The sequence below is a fragment of the Erithacus rubecula genome, assembly GCF_903797595.1.
Source record: "Erithacus rubecula genome assembly, chromosome: 3".
Lineage (NCBI taxonomy): Eukaryota > Metazoa > Chordata > Aves > Passeriformes > Muscicapidae > Erithacus > Erithacus rubecula.
In genome coordinates, this window is record NC_136689.1 from 80458 (window position 1) to 97233 (window position 16776).

Genomic DNA, 16776 nt, shown 5'->3' on the forward strand with positions numbered 1-16776 from the left:
ATAGAAGTAGCATCCACCTATTTGCTACCATAGTGGAGATGGTGACTATCTAATTCCTACACCACCTCTCAGCACCCAAGCTTTAGCTCTAGGCTGTCCATGAGAGGAACCAGATCTCTCACACGGAAAGGATTTCTCACTTACTGAGTATGAAATGGCTGATTGTGGAATCTAGTGAAAAAAGGAGTTCACAAGAAAGATCTAAGGCAAAACTGTTCTCACCTTTGTCATATCCCATTAAAACCTGTAAATGTTTGCCTGTCTTGTGTGTGCATTCACAAGTGAAGAGAAATCCAAACACTAGAGATCATTATCAGGAGCAGAAAGAAACCAAGGTACCTGTCTTCATTAAGACACATAAGGTTGGTGCACCAGATACAAAGAAACAAAGTATTTATTGTCAAAGGCTCTTCTATGAATCACTCGAATCACTGGGCATCATACAATGGATGTGGTGGCTACAGAGTAGAGGGAATCTCTCCCTTCCCCCTCTTCTTTATACATGTATTTGTTCACTCTCACAATCCCACAGCTGTATTTTTTAAATTGAGTTCCTCTCTCTTCAGTGAGTTTGGAAAAGATGCTTATAATACAGGATCTGGCAGAACAGATATATCTTATTAAATAACAGAGCAGTTACAGAAAGGAGACAGCTTTCTTTAGGAAAAAAGAACCTTCTTTCCCTCTTTATCTTTTTGCATTGCCATAGAAGAGCTCCCCACACAAAACCAGGCCAACAACTCTGATTAGCTAATACCTGATTAGCATTTTGGCAAAATTAGGAGCCCTAGGATACGCACCAATATCGATTTATACACTAATATTTTCACTTGGCTTCCACAGGATAAGTTCTAAACAATGTGGTTAAAAACCTGCCAGCCGAGATGATGTCAGCTACCAGCCCTGCTACGTTGAGCAGCTGAATGAACAGTGAGAATGCTTTGACAGTGTCTCAGAGTTATTTGTAAAACTCTTGTTTCTGTCCTTGGCCCCCACTTCCCTCGACTGACTGTCTCTTCTCCCATGTGCCCTCGGTGTCCACACATACTCACCTGGGCTCTGCTGTTTCCAAGACTACTCTGCACCTTGTCTCGTGCTGTCTTACTGGTGCTTCAGTGGCACTCTGCTCCATTTTTATATTTCCTTTCCCACTGTTGTATTCTCTTTATTGCACAACTGAACATTTGCTTCCCCTTCAATCTCTTAGAAACATTTGATCTGATTCCTGCCTCATGGCCAACAACCCAAAGACTGAAAAAAAAGCCTGTTTCTAACCTGCCACATCAACACTTCTGCTCCAAGATACATTTCACTACTCCTGGTACTCCAGAATTCTGTTGAAGCCTTTCCTAGTTTGATGCTATATTTTCCAACAATCTGTATTATCATCTATACATGAACTACTTCTATGCACAGAATGTTTTTTTGCGGTATGCATACTGTGGCAACAGAAGACCCTGAAACATCTTCTTGTTATCTTTTATACACACAAAAAGACAACCATCCTGAACTTAAAATAAATTTCTCATTCACAGTTGCCATAATTACCTGCCTTTTCAGGGCCACTACCTTTCATTTTCAGTGCTCAAGCAACATGTGGCCTAGTTGCTTCCAGTATTGCTCCATTATTTATCTTCAAATTTGTTTGTTTTGTAAACAAGCAAGCTCTTAGCTGCACCTATGGAAAAAAGGACAAAATTTTTCTCTGTCATGAGTAAAAGACCCGAACAGCTCCTGAGCATTGGAAAAAGGCATCAAAATCTCAAACCCCAGTTTAACCAAAGGAAAGACACCTAACAGCTATTCATAAGACTCACTGGTAGTGATCAGTCTTTTTTCACAGACAGTGGGATACAAGAATTTACATTCTGGACTGCCATCTCCAGCTGATTCATGCACACACCCATTTCAGTATAATCCTGCTGCTTGACAGAGCTCCAGCTTTCAGCCATGCAGTTGTGGCACCAACACATTAGTTTCATTAATTTGCTCTGAAAGCAACCTGGAACCAGATCCATCCAATTAATTCTACAGAGGCTCTACACCAGGTTGGACTCTAGCATATTTTCAGCTATGGCAAATCACTGGTATTGCTCTCAAATATCTACCACTTCAGCAGGAAGGCTCTCAAACGCCAGAATTCCCTGGCAGACATTCTGCAGGCATCTGTCTCAGCCCCATGCCCTTCTCATATCCCTGCATATCTTTCTCTGCATTTCTTATTCCTGCAGACTGAGCACAGCCCCTGAATGTAGCTGCTCTGTTTGCCACATACAAACAAGAGTTTTATACACTGAGCAGCATGCACACAGCAGCATAACAAATATGGAAGCACAGCAGCAGATGACACCCACTGTTTTTCCCTTGTAATGCTTGCTTCTAGTCCAAATAGCAGAGTCCTAAATTAAGTAACATTTCAAGTCAATCACTGCGGCAACCTCACAGCCCCTCAGTATAACCAGTTCAAGACTGCAGGATTTCACATTTTACTGCAAAAAGAGGTTTTAACACAAAAGGGAAAAATTTCAAAAAGCTATTCACAGTAAAAGGCCTCAGACAACAAGGTACTGCCATACTTTTTCTCACAGCAACAGAAGATGAGAGTACTGCCATCACATAAATTCAAACAAAAGTTAATTTTCCAAGACATCTCTGAACACAACAGATGGACTAAAAGCTATGACACTATTAATGTGAAAACAAAGATATTAAATAAAGTGGTAAAGAGAAGACTATCTCTTCTGTGACTGAACAGAAGAAACTTTTTAGTTAAACTATGAGACAAATTGGCAAAGACAGTAGAAAACACAACACTAGAGAAAAAATTAATTTATTCAGAAGAGCTGTCTCCCTTCCATACCACATGTGAATTTGATTCTCTTTCCAAGGAAGTGAAAGAAGGAGGTGAAAAGGAGTAACCAGAAAAGGATTTTGAGTGCCACATCAAATGGACAGTTATACTTTGGCACTAGCTTTTTGGACTAGAAAACATGTTGGGCCTTTAATTACAACTCATCTGTGCACTACAAAAAATGAGGAGGGGAAGGATTTAAGGAAGATGTCGCTGCTTCCATGTAATTGTTCTATAAATTCCCATTGTCTGAATTTGTTGTACATTTACAAAGAAGATGATTTCCAAGGGATATGTTCTCTGTGCTATTTAAGGCTGATAGTGCTTTATAACTCAACAGCATCCAAAATAACCAGCATGTATCATGTATGGGAGAGCTAAAAAATTCATAGTATGAGGCAGTTCACATATGATCAAAATGTGAGACCAATCCAAGGACTCTGTTAACATCCTGAAGTAAAGGAAAAACTACCATGTGACATGAAGTTAAGCTTCTTTGATTCTACACCAAGAATTATGAAGTTATTTTCAGTGATGAACCCTACAGGCACATAGAGAAACATTTAAACAATCTGTTATTTTACATATATACTTATTCTTAATAATCTGCTGTGTTAAAGGCAGGCATCAGCAAAGCACCGTTACATTATTTTAGTTTTCTCAGAATGTCTCATTTGTTGCTAATACCATGAATATTAAGGATGCATAAGAAACTCTTATCCCAGGGATGATTCGCTTTCTCTCTGAACAGTGTACGGATCCCACCCCTCCAGTGATATGTGATTCAATCCACCTTTCACTGCTGGGACAAGGGGAAGAAAAGAGATGCAGAAGAGATGGCCTGACTATATGCTTTCCTTCCAGACAGGCTCTGCATTCCGGGATGCGAATGCTCCTAGTTTGCTCTTTCAGATGGTGAGATAGCTTCTTGCATCGGTCTAGCTGAAATAAAAACTCTCTTCAGGAATATAAAGCATTCCTCAACTGTAAGACAGACTATCTTGTGTAATTTCAAATAAGCTACTGTTTGAAGTAGGGTAAGAACTGCATTTATTTCTCTTCATCTGTACTGTCCTAGAAAACCCATCTCAACCTCCCCCTCGGTGCCACCCACGATCTAAGCACAGCCCATTAGGATGTGCCGTGTAGTGTTTAACTTCCCACTAAAACTTCACGATGTGCGCTGATGAGTAAACCTTTAGTTGTCTTTCACACTGACACTTGTATGGCGCTATCTCTGGCATGGAATGGTTTGAGACATCTGTCCTGGGCAAGATTTTCAAGGGTCACTCTAAAGCTGGTGTTCTGACTGGTGTTTTGACAGCATGGTCTCATCCAGTCAGGAAGCAGGTCCATGTGTAACAGTGAGCTGAGTAACACTGACAAGTCCACTGGTTGGTTTGGTGGTCATGATGCCAATGGAATCTTGTGAGCAGTACTTATGTGTTGCGCACTCCCAGAGATTGTTCCAATTCCTGTCGGCGCTGCTGGATCTTAAAGAAAAAGACACACTGTACAGTTTAGCAGATTAAATTGCTCAGTGGCAGGAAATGCATTTATAAGTCAGCAGCGTGGATATTTCTTTTCATACCTTGCAGTAGAAATATCTGCTCACAGCTTCTTGAGACCATGGCTCGTGATAAAATTCAGCTCTGCGTTCTTCCTCCGGGTTTCCAACCACATCAGTCATCACCTGTGACAAAAATAAAACCATTTTCCACCACAGCTCTTCTACCACACATAGAAACTTTCAGATTTACCCAGAGTGAAAATTTTTCTACATTACACATAAAAATGGTCAGAACTGTTCTGAAAGCCCAAAGCAATGGACAATGTGCGCTTACTGCCAAAACAGGATCATAGAATGATCAAGTGGTTTGTGTTGGAAGGGACCTTTAAACTCATCTCATTCCACCCCCTGCCATGGGCAGGGGCACCTTCAGGTCAGGTGTCAAGATCAGATGCTCCAAGCCCTGTCCAATCTGCCTCCAGGGACAGGGCAGCAGGGGGTTAGAACCATTCTACAAAAAAATAGAATTCTGATGACTATGTCTCCAGCATCACAGAATCACAGGTAAATATAGTTATTGGTATATTCTGAAAAGCAGTGCTGCGGAATCACAACTCTGATGCCAGCACGGCAGAACATTAATAGAAAAGGCTCCAATGGGTCTAGCTGTCAGTCAGTGAAAACTGTGAACAGCTAGCTATTCCATGTATATAGCTAGAGAAATTCCACAACACCTTTCTTTGTAAGTTCCTCAAGTCAAAGTATGCTTTATTTAAACATACTTTCAGATGCCTGTCCCTCTTTGAATACAATATATAATCTTAACAGTAGATTTTTGGAAGACTATTCACTTAACGATATGCATTTACAGAAGAAAGACACAATAATTTTATTAAAATAATTTCATGGATTCAATAATACAACTGATTTTGAGGCATTTCAGTTAAGGGCAGAAAATGTGAAACTTTATGAGAAGCAAATTATTAATTTTTGCTGTCAAACAACTGAACTTCTTTACATTCCATTTCTTGCATATCTCAAAGAAAAACTCTTATCAAGCGGATAAGATTAAATTATGAACCAGCACCTAGATTGTGTTCTCACACTATAGGATGCTCCTTCTGAGTTTGACACAGGTTTGAATTTACAGAATACATCAACAAAGCTCTGCATTTTTGAACTTACTGTCCAGCCACAAATTGACTTACCACTCCCATGAAACGCCACTACTCCACTGGAAGCGGAATACAACCTAAACTATCTTTCCTGCATACTGCCTACTCTGGGATTGCAGTAGTCCACTCATTGTCTGTCTGCCACCAATTATCCATCCTAGATGTTTGGCTATGCACTCTATGTACATTTAGGTAAAATTCTTCCATTCTGGTTCCACTATTCATTATTTTTCAAACCTTAGCTCACCTTAAGATCCCTACTTTGGGACCGGAGAAGGTCTTGGATGTATCCTTTGGGATCCTTGGAGAAACTCAGCATAAAATCACGTTGTATTTTTAGCTGATTTATGGACTCAATTGTCTCATGAATCTGACAGAAAAGAAACAAAGCAGATATTCTTTAATTTCTCCCATGCTCCAGCGACTATCGGGTCAGCTCCGTTACTATCTTCATACTCCCAGTAATGTACAAAGGTGACAATTCTACACTACAAACCTGTGCAGCTCTTCCTAGGGCTTTTTCAATTAATCAAGTAGCAACTTAACTGCAATCCTGCTACTACATTTTGGTTTCACTTGTACTTCTGCAATACAAGTATGTATAGGATTCTCCTTCACTTCCTGCACTGAACTCCTGCTTGGCATGCAGAACTAAGCCATGCCACTGTAAAATGTAATAATTCCCTGGGTAGAATCACTCTGCCTACCAAGAGTGGGATCTTTCAGGAAAGGTGCTACATAAATATGCAGGTAAGCAGTGCCCAGTACAAGAAAGCAGTTATTTCCCTGGTTACCATCATCATTATCACATCTTCAACATCCTAATGTAATCCTAAAAAACTCTAGAGTTTCCTGATCAAGTCCATGTCAAATGAATAGCCATGACTGCTAGGCTTTTTCTTAAGAGGAAGTCTGTAAAAGTCACAATGGCTTCAAAAAGAAGAGAGAACAATGAGAAATCATGAGTATGGAAGGTTTCTAGAAAATGAATCGTATCTTCAGAAATATTACGGCAGAAATATTAACTAGTAGGGAAGAATGAAGACTGAAGGGTAGTTAGGGTCCTATAATGGATAATATCATCAAGTATGAACAGGTAGAGGACAGTTCATGAATCATTTGCACATAAACATACACAAAAGTGAACATTTGCTACCCTGTTACTCTAACATTCTAATTTGAAATAGTAAACCTATCTTGTTTAGCTTCATATATTCATCTCTTTTGCCCAAACAGCTAAGGTGACCAAGCACGTGGGAGAAAATTATCGTCCCCTGATCTGCTTCTGCCATCAAGGCCACCAGCGTAGGTACAACATGGTAACTTAAGAGAAGGGAGCTGCTGTCCATTTAAAATAATTCCTTCTTTGGGAAAATGGTATGGCTGTGCAAAGTGAATTCCATTGGTGTGTGCTGAATTCCTAGGAGGCCACTCCATGGCAGGACAGCAAAGCAATACACAGAGGGTAACAGGAACAGCCCATGCCCATTCCCAGCAGTTACCTCAGTAGCTTCACTGAACACAGCTTGCCCTGTGCTGTAGCAAACATTCAAAAAAGAGGTGACACAGACACAGGAAAAGGTGAGTGGGACTGGGAACAGAATAACCCTATGCATGCTGCTTGCAGGCTTATATAGGCTCAGAGCCAACTGACTGAGGAGCTGCCCTGCTGGAAAGGACCTTCCTCAAGAGCCATGACAGCAAAGACACCGTGACATTTACCAGAATCCACTGCATTGCTGGTGCCCAGAGCCCCTTTAAAGCTGCATGAAGACCAGAGTATAACATGCTTGTTTGTATTAGCAGTAAACAAAGAGAAGCTGGGCCTTGCTCTGAGAAGGTATTTTTCTTTATCTCTTTTTGACCCAAATCAGCCATTGACACATGCCAGAACTGCCTATCAGCCCCTAGGACATGAACCCCTAAAACAGCCTGCAAAACCCACTACTGCCTTAAGACAGATATTATTTGAAGTGCACATGATCCTCTTCCACTAACAGTTAAAACTGAAAAAATACTCCAAGTGATTTTCCTGCCATGTAGGTTGCATATTTCCACCTAACACAGAGCCATGCTGCAACTATGAACACAAAACCCATGCCTGAGTATGAGATTCTCCTAGCTTTGGCTTAGCAATTTGGCAAGCTATCATGACTTCTCCATAAAAAGTTAATAGGACAGTTCATGTGGCTCTCAAGTGTCAGGGGACTCAGTACACTACCTGTGAAACTCTATCACCTCAACAACCATGTTGCCTTGGATCAAATCCTAAGTGGGAATGCCATTCAATCTGATGTATTCCCACTGCATTTGGCTGATTCATCCCTTGAAAGCACACGCCCTGAACAAGGCCCATCTCACAACATTATTGTCTTTGACACATGACACCAAACCAACATGAAGCTACACAATGAGTACATGGACCATGGGACTTGCTTCTTGGGCTCATACCTTATTATCCAATGCTGTTATCTCCTGTTGGTTAGCTGTTGAGAGAAGAAAACTACTCATCTGGCCCTTTAATGGGTCTTCAACTTCTACATCTATGTCATAGCAGGCCGTCTTCTTCTGATCGTTGGGGTCAACACTATGGAAAATATAGCACAAGATCATGAGAACTGCCATAATGAATCAGCATGAATTTTAATCCAGCCCAGAATTCATTCTTCAATAAAGCCTGTTGCAGATGCTGTGAAAAAAGATTTAGAACAGGGTACATTTATAATTTTTCATTTTCTGGTATATTCTATCATCTTTTGTCAGTCAGATTTCAGACTTTTGAGCTGGAGCATTTGCCCAGACCATCAAATTTAATTTCTAACATCCTCCTGACACCTGTTACATTAAATACCAGTATCATTCTTTGGCTTATCCAGTCCTAAATTTATATTTAATTTGCCAACGTTTAGACTTAACATTTACTTTATTGTTAAACTAAAGTTTCTTAGCAAGAAAACAGTCTTTGGTGCACTAGTTGGTATATCAGAATTGTTCCTTGCAACATAAAAATGCCGGCTTCTCAGCCCTACCTGGGAAATGTGTGGGTTGTGTACATCTGCAGTAGGTAGTAAAAAAATTTGCTCAGGATCTAATTGAACTTGACAGACTTGGGGGAACGGAAGAACTTTGAGGGATGGATTTGCATTAGCAGAGTTCTAAGCAGGTAGAGGAAGGTGATCCTTCTCTATTCTCAAGACTGATGAGGACAACCTGGAGTGTGTGTCTGTGTTCAGTGCTGAGCTTTCCAGTGCAAGAGATATATAGAGCTACTGGAGAGAATTTTGCAAAGGTCCATGAAGATGATTAGGGCATTGGAGCACCTCACAGCTGAGGAAAGGCTGAGACGTCTGGGACTATTCAGCCTAGAAACCAGAAAGCTGATGGGGAGGGAACTTACCAAAACTTGAAGGGAGGGTTTAAAGAAGATAGAGCCAGGATCTTTTCAGTGGTACCCAGTGACAGGACAAGAGGCAGTTGGTGCAAACTGAAACACAGGAGGCTCCATCTGAACACCAGGAAACATTTTTACTGTAAGGGTGACCAAGCAGTAGCACAAGTTGCAGTAAGACCCTCAAAGCCCATCTGCTGTTCCCCCAGCCCAGAGTCTCCCATGCTGGAGACACTCCAAAGCCATCTGGAACATGGCTGTGGCCAACCTGCTACAGGTGGCTATGCCTGAACAGAGGGAGTTCATTTGATTTCCAGAGGTCCCTTCCAACCTCAAACATTCTGACAATCTATGATGCTGTGGCCAGCTGCAAGAAGTTCAGCAGCAGAAGGAAAGCTAAAGAAAACCCAGGTCCAGATCTGGTTCTGCCACTCGTGTCCAAAGCCACAGGGAGGGCTCCACGTTGTCTTTGTCTCCATTGCTCCTGGCTGAGTCCTGTCCTCAGGCTCCCAGGGCCCTGAGCCCAAGGCAGTCAGGGCAGCAGGGCTGTGCAGAGGGACCCTGACAGGCTGCAGAAACAGCACGGCACTTCAGCACGGTCAAGCTCAGCACAGGAACAGCTCTGCTCCTGGCACAGAATGACACTGGGCACGGGGACAGGTGGGCAGCAGAGGGCTTGGGGGCCCTGATGGACAGACAACACGTGCAGAAGGAGCCTGTGGGCTAGGGCAGCCATAGCAAAGGCCAGTTGCAAAAAGGACTGTGCTAGCACAGGCGTTGCCATCAAGGCCAGGAAAGAGGCTCTTCCTTGCTAGGCCACGCTGCTGAAACTGGATCTGGACTGGTGGGCACAGCACCACAAAGATGTGACACTCTGGAGCAAGGCCTGCAGAGGCTCAGTAGGATAGGGGCTGGAGCACAGACCTGCCCAGAGAAGCTGCAAGAGCTTCTCCAGCCTGCAGAAGAAAAGGGAAAAGGAGATTGCCTGGCAGAATGCGATGGCCACGTGCACGGGTGAAGCACAGACAGGGCCAGTCTCCCCTTGGAGGTGCACGAGATTAGGGTGAGAGGCAACTGAAACCCACTGCAGTATGAGCAATTCACTCCCTATAAAGGAACTGGTTTGCAAAAATCATAATGGTAGTCAAAAAGGGGGAAGCCAGAGATAACCTGTTTGTACTACAAGAACACTGGAGAGCTATGCTTTGCAGTCTGCTTGTGTTCTTTACTTGTGTGGAAGATGTCTTACTTCTTTGCCGAAATGGAAATCCCACAGAGGTTATTCTTTTCACCTCTGATTTCAGGTGTGTCAGTTGCAATTAGGAGCGCAACTCAAAATCTCCACTTCTAGCTTGAGCTCTGGTAAGATGTAACTTCTGCCAGCTTTAGATTTGATGCATTCAGTATTGTGGGAATCAGAAACCACTACAGAATCTCTATTTTTAATTGCATTCTGCATATTTGAATCTACCCAGTATTTAAAATATTTGTCAAGATCAGAAACTTTTTGTTCATCTCTACTTTATGTCCACTTCGACCCCATTGCATTGTTTCTTCCATTTTTTTTTAAAGGAAGGTTGTTGGTGCCCAGAGAGTGATTCTACAATACTATTATAGATTCTAGAACAAGTTTAGAATACGTCAAATTTTTGTCTCTCGGCATACTGCCCAGAGCTAGAATGAATAATTTTGATCTACTTGATCTTCCTGTAAAAGGCTGGCCTGAGGATTGATCTGAATTAAGAGCACATATACTCACAATTACTAGTGATGAAAAATTCCCTGTAGTAGTGTGCTGGTTTTGGCTGGGATAGAGTTCATTTTCTCCACAGCAGCTGGTATGGGACTGTGTTGTGAATTTGCACTGGAAATGGCTGGTCACACAGAGATGTTTTTGTTATTGCTGATAGTTGCTTACAGCATGCCAAGACCTTTTCAGCTGCTCACACTGCCCGCCACCAAGGAGGCTGGGCGTGCACAAAGAGCTGAGAAGTGACACAGCTGGGACAGCTGACCCCAGGGATACTCCAAACCATGTGGCACCATCCTCAGCAGTAAACTGGGCCAGGTGTTCACTGCTCAGGGTCTCCCTGGGCATCACTCAGTGGTGAGCAACATCTGTATCACTTGTAGTGTTTGACTTTGTTCATCACCATCATCATAATCATCACCATCATCCTTTGTTATAGTCTTTATCTCAACTCGTGAATTTTCTCCCTTTTACCTTTTCAGCACTTACCCCTGCCCCGCTGGAGAGAGAACGAGTGGATGGGCAGTCTGAGCTGAAGATTGGATTAGACCAGGACAGGCAGTTGGCATGTATTGTTTCAGTGGCTGACTACATTCACTCTGAAAAACTGAATGCGGGGTGACAGGGCACAGCATTTGTGTGACCCTGTTTTAAGCTTGGGTGGACCAGGCCCTTAAGTAGCCTGGATAGATTTTGAAGCTGATTTGAGTTTGGATGGGGGAGATCTCAATGACCACCAGCAATCCCTTCTACTGTAAATTATTCTGTGATAAGTCTAAAAATTACTTACTTTCTTTAAATTCAGTGACAGACTTTCAGATTTATTTTAGCTTAGCCTGACACTGTAAAAGTACTGTTTGTTCCCAGGAAATTAATTCTTCCTTTCCCACACCATTATATTAGAACCATTCAAGGTTGTCAGGTGCTGTGTGGTGTGCACACAGGAGATCAGAGAATGATGCAAGACACAAAGCTGTAGCTTTGTGACACACACCTGGTTTTTAGCTGGTACCTGACAAAAAACACTTCCTGCAGTACCTTTTCAGCATCTCTCTCTGCCCTTGGAAACATAATCACCAGTTCCTTGACATTTTTCTCTAAGCAATGACTATCTAACTCTGAGGATCTCAGCTTTATGGTGGCCCATCTGACAGGCCCAATGTTGTGCCCAATGACAGCACGTACACAGCTCTCCATCTGCATGGCACCAAGCTGCTTTTTCATTACTCTGATATATTCAAATGGATCAAAAATCTAATTTTATTTTCATAGCCTATGCAATACTTAAACTTTTATTATGTATGTTACAAATTTAAAATAAAGAGCCCAATTTTAAGCAAATTCAGAAATATTGGCTGTCAATATTCTGTAGGAAATCAAATCAGTAACTTAAACAATAATAATGTTTAAACACCCAGAATCAGATTTTTGACCCTGACCACAAAGAAACTTGAAAAGGATTGAAATATATAAACAGTAAAGTTGCAATCCCCAGAAGTGTCTTTATCCCCCTCCTCCATGTACACAGTTGTCACTTAAATAAGGCACATGCTGGAAGAGCCCTAGAGAGCTGAAAGTTGTGTTTCATCTGCTATGCCACAAAGACTTCTGTCTTGACAAGGATACGAGAGCTCAGTATCTTGGTCACAATGACCTCCTCTGAATCCAGGAATTCTTTGTTGTAAATCTCTGGAGATCTCTTGACTCCTTGGCGTTCTCAGGATAAGACTGACCCAATCCCAACAAAGCATGCATGGAATGGCCCTGCATTTGAAATCGTAATGCTGTTGTTCATTTTCCATAATATATCAGTGATTAGAATGATTGCCCATGATATACAATACCTCATTTTAATTTCTTTTTTATCTCTTTTTGTGGGTTCAAACTTTCACTCCTCTTTCCTTAGGAAAAAAGCCCAACCAATTTTCTCAACGGTATTCTAGTAAATATAAAAGCTGTTTTTTTCATACTCCTAGAAAATTGGTGCCATGCTACTGAAAATAATTCAGAATTATACAAACTACAATGACACGTAGAACGAACATACAACAGTCCAAGGTAGTCATAAAAACTGGATTCTGGTCCCTACAGCTACTGAAGCTGTTTCTGTACTTTATCTAGTGTTTTGCACATGACATGCTGAGTTTACCTGATGATGTGGTTTATCACTATCGGGTCTGGTGGCAGCAGTAGGTTAGTGAGTCTCTGAGGAATTTCAGAAAACTTTAGCCGTGGACAGTCAAAGATCTGGAACACAATAAACAACAAGAGCTGTTTATCTGAAACCTATCTTGCAGATAAATGAGAAGGTAAGAAATCTGCAGATCACAAGAAACTGGGACAGTTACGGAAGGTGATTTTGAAAGCTGTAATTCAAGTTCCTTGCACAGATTAAATTTTTGGTCACTTCTGTCCCTGTTCTTTCATCTGGGCTTGCAGACATATCCATCAGGTTGTGACAATTTCAGGTATCTCTCTTTTCGTTTAGCTGCTGGAGGGAAAAGGACACTTTATTGGGACATCAGGATCAATGGTATCAATGATGGGAGAGAAGCAAACACTCCCTCTCTTACTGAGGGTTTATGCAACAGCATGTTGTTAAGAAAATGACTGTATTGTTTTACCAGAGAAAACATAAAAAGAGTTTGCCTCTTTTCCCCCAAGGAATGTTTCCTGCAATATTTCATGCTAAAGAAAAGTAGAAGAAAACATTTTGAGATTTTAAAACCATTTGTAATTTGTGGGGTTTTTAGGATTATGGAAAAATAAAGTCAATGTGATACTATTTGTTTTTAAGCAAAGCCTGAACAGCCTCTTGGGAGGGATTCACCCCTTTCCAAACAATGGTTCATGGCTACCTTCTCTTTACTATGGTTCAGAAGCTAAACAGAATCATAGACTCACAGCATATGCTGTTCAACTCCTGGCTCTGCACAGGACAAACCCAAAAATCACACAATTATTTTCTACTGAATTCAGGGGGGGAAAAAAAACTATCTTCTGGAAAGAATTAAAAGCCATAGAGTTCAGAAATTTTCTGTGAGTAATTGCAGTGCATTGCCATGAATATAGAAAAACTCTTTGCACCCGGAGTTTTCAGAAATATAATTATTGCAGCCTTTGTTTCCTACTGAGATTTTAAATGCTCTGAACAAGCAAACGGACTTTCTCTAAAGACATTCCATTTAAGCTGACCTTAAAAAATCCTAAACCTGAACTTTTTATATATTAACATTTGCCTAAAAATGTTCTCTTTATGGGGAAGCAATTTGCAAAAATGTTCAGGCCTATGCAAACGCCTCTTAGGGAAACTATTTTCACCTGACAAAAGAGATATACAACTCATAGTATTGTATCTACAAACAGAAACAACCTTTGCAGCACCAGAGACAAAGGATGCAGGCAGGGTTGAAAATAAAGGACTCTCAGGTTGTAGAATAGACATACAAAGGCAGATGCTCTGGGTCCTCAGATAGGGGTATCTTTTGAAATTCACAGTTTTCTCAAGTGAGTGAATTTGGCAGCAGAAATAACTAGGAGCCAGCTCTAGGAATCATTTGTAAGGTTCTATTGCTTTTGAAATACCTTTGAACCTTTTCTCTTGCTTTTGCTTGTAACACAGTCTGTGTTTTACAATCTCCCTGCTGATGTAAACAGTATTTTTAAAACAGAAAAGGATCCACCTTCATCAACTCTAAAACCTGTGTTGGACTTGTCTGCATCAGGAATTCAGCCAGCTAGTTTCTGAAGAACAAGTAAGTAACAAAACCTACCGAGTCTGCAGCTCACTCCTTATTTGAGCTCTGAATTCTGACACTTGATAGAGGTGACTGTGGAATTTCCACCCAAAATCTCTCCACACCAAGCTCCATCCCATCTGCTGCCACCACTGGCTCAACACTCAATGTCAAACTCCTGGCACGGATGCATGCCCGAGTGACAAGAGCTTTAGGAAGGGAAAATGGATCAAGGACACACATTAGTCAGAGGAGGATGGGAGGCTGAAAACTAAAGGTGGCTGGATTTTTCCTAAAACTTCTCACATTCCTGCCTAACTGGAGTTAGTGGTCAAAACTAAGTTAGGCTCTGAAAGCCTCTGTGGCTACAGTGATCCTAGTGGGTCAGGTAACTCATTCAGTGGTAAGTCTCTTAGACTGGACTGTCTTTAGACATAACCACAATACAGCAGTGCAGGATTCAGAAAAGCTGGCACACCAAATGAGAAGACCAGCACCACAAGGGGAATGGCAGAGGCACTGGTGCATTATGTACTGCTTCCCTGAGTGCTACACACAGTTTTCCTTCCAGGAGTTATGTGGCTAAAACTATAGAATCTACAGAAATATTCTCAGACTGGAAGGCATTACTAACTCAATTCCTTTGACCTCCATCTCTCGACCTGAGAGTACTAGAGTGAAAAACAAAAAAAACCTCACAATGAAATATTCCATTTATTGTAAGGAGATTTGGATTCTTAAGAAGTAGCATCAGTTTTGAAAGCAAGATCAGCTAATTAGGACAATTTTGCCAGAGACCTAAGAAAAACAGAATTACTCAAAACAATCCCATTTATGATTTAAAGCTGTGCAAGCACTGCATTCTTATGAAACTATTGCTGATCAGCCAGCTCTTGTGGGTGTGAGATTCAGTCTTCTAGAAAAGCAATCAGCTACTTCCCAACTCTCTCATCTCACTTGACTCATCTTCTGAGGATGAGAAGACAAAAAGGTGCCATAGCATTCCTGCAGAGTTCTAAGACAAAGCAGACCTAAGAACAAATAATTTTCTAATGAGATGCACAAGGAGAAGATAGCTTCAACAAGTTCTTATTTTAGCAAACTTCTTAAACTGAAAGTTAAAATAAGTAAAATTGATAAGGCCCTCCTGCGTACTAAAAATAAGATATGTACATCTATACAGGGTCACACAAAGAATCTGCTGCAGATCTACTCTACTGTCCTGCCCTTGGTAGTGGCCGAAAGTGAATACTAAAGGAAAAATGTAAGAACAGGAGAAGCATATACTGATTCTTCTCCAAAAAAGTCCCCCAAACTTCCACAGATTTGCATTTAAAACAGCCCAAGATTTTTCATCCATTGGTTTGTCACTTTTGGAACCTATATACACTTCTAGCATTTGCAAGGTTTTATAACAAGGAGTGTTGAAGTTTAAATATACTTGAGTCCTTTTGTTTGTTTTCAATTTGCTACCTGCCATTTTAGTTGATGGACTGTAATTATTGACCAAAATATTTAAAAATTACTCCTTTTCTACCTTTTTCTTTCTGTTTATGATTTTTCAAATGTTTTCCACCTCCACTTCCCCATTTCCTCTTTGGGCTGGCAGAAACAAAACTCAGTCTAAATGGGCTATAGATAAATAAATAATGCAAATCAAATCATCTAATCAAGAGAACAAACAGAATTGTCATTTTGCCAAAAATTCTTACGTGGTTTTAATAGAGTTTTCACTATTTGTGAAAAACACTATATGTTGTAATTCTCAAAAAACCAAAACCCAAACAAACAAGCGAGTAACTATATAATCCTGATCACTGTGGTTCTAGATACCTAAAAATACCCATGAGTCTCATAATTATTTTGCTGCATTTTGTATTTTTAAATGTGCAAAGCTGTCTTTAGGCTTACTTCAAGCATTGGCTACTTTGTAGTAGGACAAATAAATAACAAAAAATAAAAACTTAAAAAGAAAACCAGGTCACAAGTTTAATCACAACATTTACTTTCATTGCTCGCTAAAACACTATTTATTCATGGTAACTGCCAGTACTTTCCTTACACAGAAGTATGTCACAAACCATTCAATTACTTTCACAATAAGTCATGTAAGCCTGAAAAACAAAGCCAGGTAAGCCAGTGATAGGTCATTTAATATTACCTTTCAAAAAAAACCCCCATAATCATATTTACAGAAAGGGCAGAGATACTTTTAAGTGGCCTTCTTGGTTAATTCTACAGGTCATTGTGAAAGACAGAAAGTCTTAACATGCTACTTTCAAAATATCATGTAGATCATTAAAGGTATTTCATTATCTGAAGAAGATTTAAGAAAACACAGCTTTTCTAATTATATCTTCCATGT

At 40.7% G+C, this 16776-nt stretch overlaps 1 protein-coding gene across 9 annotated transcripts in view; it reads right to left on the reverse strand.

The window, feature by feature from the left end:
* Nucleotides 1-376: 376 nt before the first annotated feature.
* The window catches only part of SMARCD3 (SWI/SNF related BAF chromatin remodeling complex subunit D3), a 78618-nt gene continuing 62218 nt past the window's right edge, over nucleotides 377-16776 (reverse strand). For 4 of the 9 annotated variants that reach the window (XM_079301203.1, XM_079301205.1, XM_079301206.1 and 1 more), the window contains 6 exons: nucleotides 12824-12921; nucleotides 8934-9041; nucleotides 7988-8123; nucleotides 5784-5906; nucleotides 4443-4544; nucleotides 377-4344 (listed from right to left, as the gene is read on the reverse strand). In XM_079301203.1, coding sequence (XP_079157329.1) covers nucleotides 4291-4344; nucleotides 4443-4544; nucleotides 5784-5906; nucleotides 7988-8123; nucleotides 8934-9041; nucleotides 12824-12921 — 621 coding nt within the window. In that variant the 3' untranslated portion in view covers nucleotides 377-4290. Of the gene's footprint in view, nucleotides 4345-4442; nucleotides 4545-5783; nucleotides 5907-7987; nucleotides 8124-8933; nucleotides 9042-11915; nucleotides 12439-12823; nucleotides 12922-16776 lie in introns of those variants that run through there. The other 5 variants (XM_079301207.1, XM_079301208.1, XM_079301204.1 and 2 more) reach the window with 2 other exon arrangements.